The 7718-nt window shown below is 40.3% G+C and overlaps 1 protein-coding gene across 1 annotated transcript in view; it reads left to right on the top strand.

The window, feature by feature from the left end:
- The first annotated feature begins 3982 nt into the window (after positions 1 to 3982).
- Positions 3983 to 7718, top strand: part of ampd2b (adenosine monophosphate deaminase 2b) — a 17380-nt gene continuing 13644 nt past the window's right edge. The window contains exon 1 of the mRNA XM_014020160.1: positions 3983 to 4293. Coding sequence (XP_013875614.1) covers positions 4194 to 4293 — 100 coding nt within the window. The 5' untranslated portion in view covers positions 3983 to 4193. The remainder of the gene's footprint in view (positions 4294 to 7718) is intronic.

Genomic DNA, 7718 nt, shown 5'->3' on the forward strand with positions numbered 1-7718 from the left:
TTCCAGCACACAGTGATCCTGTAAAGTTATAGAAAAATACCATCCCAATAAACCAGTAGTTCCCTGGGGGTCACAGCCTCAMAGTGAGTCATAGAAACCCTCAGCTTGGGAGGATTTCAAAAACTCAAATGAAGCTAAAACAAATTACTAAGYAAATATCCACAATAACAGATATTATCAGTGTATATATGTTGTACAAGTTTAAGTTGCTTTTTTGTTGAATTTTTTTGCTCTTTTTAATGTTCAGTTATATTAAAAAGTCTGAAAGGTAAAAGAACTACTTTAAACTTTACTTATTAGAAAAGTTTAAAATACTGTCTTTTGTACTGTTMGGTTTGTCTAAAACTATCCAATCCCACCCTCCCATGACTCTGCCCCTCTTCATGCAACCTGGTTTTCCAAGTGCTTCCAAGCAGGCTAATCAAGTAATGGTGACCAATCCCATTAGGCCGCGGTCGGTGAGGCTCCGCTTTGTGCTCAGCCGTTTCGTCTCTGATCTGTTGACGAGATTATCTGCAGAGCCTCAGATCAACCTGAGTGACAGGGCCACGCTGAGTTACATCATGCTGCAGAAAGCTCCAGGAAATGGTGTCTTTGACCCACAGTGATTCGTCCAGTCAGGTCAGGATGGACGAGCTGTTGGTGCCATATCAGCAGCGTGACACATTAGAGCTGCTCATTCATGATAAACCGTTGATTCTGGTGCCCAGGTAAGGTTCTTCTAAAAGGATCAACAGGTGAGAGGAACGTGCAAATAAACCAACTCTATYAGTGGGAAGATAATTAACCAATTCAAACAGATCAAATAACTCAAATCCTCCTGACAGGATCTCATTTGTCTCTGATAGATAGAAAAAAAGAGTGAAATCCTCTGTAGAGTCTCATCAGCCCAACTGCTTTAAGTCWGCGAGCTTTTCCAACTGAAACAAAATAAATACAGTAGACATGCTTCCACTGATGACACACAGAGGAGGTGACAACAAACTGTAGTTTTCATCAGGGACGTTTACACAAGGCGAGGCAGGCAAATACTCTCAACTCCTTTTGAATGACGCTTTTTACTAAACTGTAGATTTAATTCTTTTAGAACATAAAAATATCACAAACGTAGGTGAACATATGTTTGAGTGACTTAAATCTCAATCTAAAGTTAAATTGGAGCAGATTGCATGCTGGGATATTTGATCCCACAGCCACAATAAAAAACAACATAATCTGAATATTTCTCTTGGACCTTTGGTCCTTATCTGCATATACATTAGCTGTGGTTGGGAGGAGGAGGAAGTGTGTCTAAGGTCAAYGTGTAATTTCCTCTGGGCTAAGAGGGATTAACGGGTCACCGATGGGGGCAGAAGTCAGAACATCTAGTCAAACAGAGGACCGAAAAAAGAACATGATCTATATTCTTCATCTGAAGGATGGGATCCCACTTTAAAACCTCTGTTGACATCTAACTTTCTCTGTCTTTTCCCAGTCTGTTCACACACATCAATCTGCTGGGAGCATCGCATGGAAACACATGGTGCAAACAAAACAACAAACAATGAATAAATGATAAATGAATAAATAAACAATACTTGCAACATATTAATATTGACTTTGCTTTGACTGAAAACCTTTTGGGGGCGGCTGTGGTGTAGTGGTAGAGCAGCTTGGGACCCGAAAGTCTTAGGTTCGACTCCTCACCATACCCACATGTCGTGGTGTCCTTGAGCAAGACACCTAACCCTAACTGCTCCCCGGGCGCCTCACATGGCTGCCCGCTGCTCCACTTGGGTGTGGATGGGTTAAATGCAGAGCACAAATTTCGTCATTGTGTGGAAACATACACTGATGACAAATAAAGTACCTTTACCTTTTACTTTTTGATAAATGTTAGTCCAAAAATGAATAAAATAAATAAATGTAATAAAAGCTTTTCAGATTAAGCAAGGTATGACTCAGTGTTGAACTTTAGTTTTCCACAAAAATAAAGTATTTATGCTTTAATTGCAGTTATATAAAATCATAACATGATTATATATAAAAAAAATCTACCAAAAAAGTGTTTATTTCCAAGGGTTATGATGGTTTTTGTCAACAAACTGCAGAGGGAAGCTGTTTCTGCACTTTTCTACCACAAGAGGGGGCTGTAATCAAACTTCTGTATCTCCTGCCATAAAAAGTGAAGAAACTGTTCGTCTGTTAGCAAAATATCTTGTGAACAAGAGGACAGATTTCAATGAAATGTTCAGTAAATAAATATCATGCACATTTGTAGCTGTTTGACTTTTAGAGTCAACTCAGTTCAAAATGGCAGCCACAGTTAATCAGTCCTAAATGTAAAAATAACTAGAATTCAGTTATTTTTACAAATATTGAGCTAAAATTTGATGTGGAAGGAGAATCATCTCTGATGCAGTTTTACCCCCACATTTCAGACAAATAAGTATTTGTTGTTGGTTCTGTGTGTTGTTTGTGGTTCAGGTGAGTCAGTGAGTAATGAAGGAGYGAAACGCTGAGAAGAGAACAAGCAGCTCAGAACTATAACAACTTTTCTTTTTCTTCTATTGTTGGCTTTTTTCCAAGACATTTTTATTCATTGTTCTTACTGGCAGACTGTAACAGAGATCTGTGCNCTTTTACACTTACACTTGTGTCTGATGTGATTTTTGCAGAAAACCTTCCTGGATGCTGCAGCCTTGAATTCTCTCYACTTGTGGACTTGCGTGAACACTCGAGTCTTTAGAAAAGCTTTTGAGCCTTTTTCAGCCCTGCACCTTTTCTGTTTCTTTTCAGATCCTATAAAGACAAAATTTACAACCTGGGCTTATAATCCCATTTTATGAGAAAATAAATAAATGAAAACTTCAACACATTTCTGCCCACTGAATCTAAACTGCTTCAAGAAGAGACAGCTGAAAGATGAAGACTTCTCATTAAAACAAAGTGCTCTGAAACATGATGAAGTCGGTCAATAAGAGCTTTTTATAAAAAAAGATAGAAGAATTAGACATCCATAATTTATTTACAGATCAGGAAACAGGATCGTTTGTTAGATCACAGAAGCATTTTAGATGAAATCAAGCTTTTAAGCTGTTTGTTACTGAGCTCCTGCTGATAACAAATTAAATTATAGTCAGTCAGCCTGGAAGCAAATAAATTCTGATCATTTCTTCATCACTATAAGAAAATCATATTTGATCAGATAATTCTCAGTTTGGAGGATGGATGAAAGATGTTTTTATGGGAATAAGTGGTAAATGGACWGTACTTATATWGCRCTTCTCTATCCATCCAGGASACKCAAAGCACYTCACACTACAATCTGTGTCCTCATTTACCCAKTCACACAGCACTYTACCAGATCTCCTACAAAACTAACATGTACAACCAGCTGTGGAGACTAATCAGTGCCAGTCACATCCATACACTGATGGGACACACATCAGAGGCATTAGGGGTGAAGTGTCTTGCCCAAGGACACAACAACTGAGACAGCTGGATGGGGGATTGAACCGGCGATCTTCCATTTCCAGTTCTACCTTTTAAATAGTAAACACATATTATTATCATTATTATTATTATTATTATTATTATTATTATTATTATTATTATTATTATTATTATTATTATTATTATTATTATTATTATTATTATTATTATTATTATTATTATCCGAAATGTGTGATAAATTTACTTTTTTTCTTCTTCTATTTTGCATTAATGACAAGTTTCCTGCTCTTTGCTTTACATACGCACAGATTTGGGGTTGTCATGGCAATAGCAGCACCTAGTGTGTCAGTGGGTCTTGCATTCTTTGTGTGTGTGGATGTGTGTGGATTTTTGCGCATGGCAAAACGGGGAGTGGAGCCCCACTTATCCCCCCCCCCCCTTCCTCCCGACCCCTGCCTCCCTCAGTGTTGCAGCTCTTTCAGAGGGGGGCGGGGCCTGTTTCACTGCAGAGAGGATGCTCCTGATGGACCAACCAGTCTGGAAACCCCTGCTCTCGCTCTCACGCTCACGCTGACTGCAGTACGAGTCCCTCGAGTGTCTGTGCTCCCCCCTCTCTCTCTCTCTCTCTCTCCTCTGCCTTGTCCTCTGACACCCTCTCCTCTTCTCTCCTCTCCTCTCTCCTCTCCGACGCTCCATCCTTCACGGCTCTGACTCACTGGGTTCTCATCTTCTGAGCCGAACGACAAGGACCTGGGATCATGTCCTCCAACKTGCCCTCTGGGTCCGCAGCCGGGGCCAAAAGCAAGTCCCCRTCCTCCTACAAGAAGAGGGGCAGCCTGCAGTACGCGACCAGTACAGGTGAGTGGAGGGAGGTGTGAGGAGGAGTTTCACTTCAGCTGCAGAGCAATGTGCACATTATTATTAGATTCATCTGAGAGGGTGAGCGAGAGAAAACTCATGCATCACTCTCTCCTCTTGCAACAGTTGGGAAAAGGCAAACCTGTTGATCAGGAAGGTTAACCATTTTTTAAAATAAATTATATTCTGCAGGTTCCTGGAAACCGTGCTGGCTTCTAGTTGTTGTTTTTTTTTCTGTATTATTTATAGATCTAGAACACAGGCATATCACTGTTTCTCTGATAAGACACTGACAAAACAATTTTAACGTTGCATAAYTTGTTTTCCTCAGGTGAAACCTAATTTTTTTCCCAGCTGTTTAAACTGAAGGCTGAAATGCAGCTTTGACCTCTCTCTGTTTGAGAGGATTTTGAACGCTTTTGCAGGGCTTTTTTTTTCCCCCTTCGGAGGAAGAACTTGTTGCTCAAAAGTGACGGCACTGCCTGCTGCTCAGCCTGGTCACAGCGTGTGGTTTAGACAGAATCTGTATTTTGGTACCTCAGGACTTTGTCCTCAGCTGAATGAGAGGATTAGCCTGAACTCTGATGTATGCACATGTTGGTCAGCCTTTCATCCATCCTACAAAGAACCGGTGTCACGTCCTGGTGCGGCTACATTTTCTCTGAAATGCAAAACTCGTTTATTGGGTTTGTTGGAAAGGCAGAAAAATAAGCACAGACGTGTTTTGCGCTTGTGTGAAACATTTAAAGCACAGTTTGCCTCATTTTGTCCAAATTTAAGCTTTCAAGCGTTGCCTTTCATAAGGGAGACATGAAAACGTGGTGAGATATTTTCCACTCCGCTGCAGCTTTTCTTTTTTTACGAGAGGTGAATATTAATAACCTGAAGGGATGMGATGAGCCAAAATAAAATATTTTTCTTTGTACATTACAAATAGTATCTGAGATATTCAATAAAGAGAGACTAGATTAGCTGTTTTATTCTAAACAACAAAATCAGTCTCAGATATTATTCAACACATTATTTACACAATAAATCTTGTAAGATTTTCCAYATGTCACCACTGAAAACAATTAGTCACACCCTGTGGCATTTCATCGATGACCAACATGGTTCCAGATTCATTTTCATCACCGACATCAAACACAACAGGAAGTCAGAGCGATTCACCAGCTCCCTAATCAGGATGTTTGCACCAATTTACCCACATTCACAGCTTATAGATGAATGTGTCAGTACTAAAATTGCTCTCATGCAGGGAAAAAGAATATAGTTGAGATGCAGTGTTAACACATTTATTCAGTTTTTTTTTAAAGGAAGCTCAGATTCAGTTCTGGAGCCTGTAAGGTTTGAATTTAGCCAGTCTCTGCAGACATATACATGAAAATAACATTCAGGTTTTAAGCTGATAAAGCTTCTGGAGAACCATTTGAGTGAGTAAAATGACATTTGGTGACTCATCTTTTTGTTTAGTTTTTTTGTAAAGGGCACTCATCTAGCCAAAGGCAAAATTGGACAAAGCTGTCTGTTTAAACAGTGAAAAACACAGATAAATGACGGTTTGATTAGATTTCATCAGCCGTTTAAATAATTAACATCTGTTCAAATGTGTCTGCCTTAATGGGAGTATAAATTACAGACTATGTAACACCTTTGTTTTTTCTAGTCTGCTTAATGTTAGTTTAAAATGTCACTTGCATCCTGCAGGAGCTTATTAGTCCCTTTCAATACAATTACTATCAGTTGGCAAAGAAGAGGGAAAGATGTAGAAAGCTGCAGCAGAATCAAATCAGAGTAAAATCCTTGTATGTACAAATTCAGTGCACAACATGATGGCCTGTGTGTTTCATAACATCAAAGCAGGGTTTGTGGAGTGAGGCTCAGCAAAGAGCAGCAGTGGATGAATCACTGCTTTGGGTGTGAAATAGGTATTTCTGACATTAGAGACACCCACTCGCCCGTTAGCCCACTCCGTGCTGCTCGCTGAACCACTCCACTTTGTAAAAAAACACTGTCATAATCTCGTGGAGCTGCGGAGTACTGTTTACAAGTCATAACCATCAGAGCTGTCGTCTTCATGTGCAACAAAACAGCTGCCTTAAACATGTAGTTGAAATTAAAATCTCATTGTTACAAATCTCAGAGGTGCAATTAAACACACAGCACTTTCACCCACAATCAGTTCGCGCCTCTTTAAGTTACGTACCATGTTGTATCATTACACCCAGTCACGTCACACTCCTTGTCGTAAATAAATGTTATAACAAAAAACCTAATCAATCATTGTCTTGATTGACTCAGACAGGAGGTCGCCCATCTGACACACCTGCAAGTGGTAAACTGCACCACTCCCTCCTTGTCTGCATCCGATTCTTTCTGTCTCTCATAAATCAGTGTCTGGCCTGATAAAAGGTCTCAGGGACTTGAGCCCCGAGTGGGTGGGGTCACCTCTTTGATGTTCATATTTAACAGGGGGCTGAGGAGGAACTTTGTAAATGGTCTGAACTTATATAGTGCTTTATGAAGTCCCTCCGGACCCCGAAGCACTTTACACTTACAGTCACTCACCCATTCACTGATGATGGTAAGCTACATTGTAGCCACAGCTGCCCTGGGGTGCACTGAAAGAGGCGGGGCTGCCATGCACCGGCGCCACCGGACCATCTGACCACCAGAAGTAGGCAAGCAGGTGAAGTGTCTTGCCCAAGGACACAACGACCAAGACCGCTGGAACGGGGGATCAAACCAGTGACCTTCCAGTYCCAGGACGAGTCCCACTCCGCCACAGCCACCCCCCATCATTTGTGAAGGATTCAGCATTTACACTGTTGTTTTCAAGTAATGGTGTGTATACATTTGTTTTCATGCTGATCAAACTTTGATAAAATTAAATTTTACATTGAAAGAACACCTGGTGTGAATAAAAGCAGACTCATATAAGTCAATCAGTTCCTTTYAAGGTCTACAATAGAAAAAAAATCACTCAAATAACAATTTGGCTGTAAGTGGCTTAAAAATATGTCATCTGATTTGATTGGACGGACTTTTTAGTGCTTGGAGCATTGTGGTTTCATTATTTTGTGACATTTTAAAKTCTGCAGCACAAAAAGAGTAAAATGTGTTTAATTTGTCAGAATTTATCTCCCTCAGACTTCTGTTATTCACCAAAACATAAAAACAAACTTATATTTTAAACCTTACAGGTGAGACCGTTTTCTTTACACACACACACACACACACACACACACACACACACACACACACACACACACTCGCGTTTCCTCACTGCTACGTTGAACCACTCATGCAAACAGCCTATCACTTCCTTGCTTTCACACTATTTTCTTTCCACACACACACACACACACACACACACACACACACACACACACACACACACACACACACACACACACACACACACA

This window comes from Austrofundulus limnaeus, unplaced genomic scaffold (genome assembly GCF_001266775.1).
Source record: "Austrofundulus limnaeus strain Quisiro unplaced genomic scaffold, Austrofundulus_limnaeus-1.0 Scaffold3, whole genome shotgun sequence".
NCBI lineage: Eukaryota > Metazoa > Chordata > Actinopteri > Cyprinodontiformes > Rivulidae > Austrofundulus > Austrofundulus limnaeus.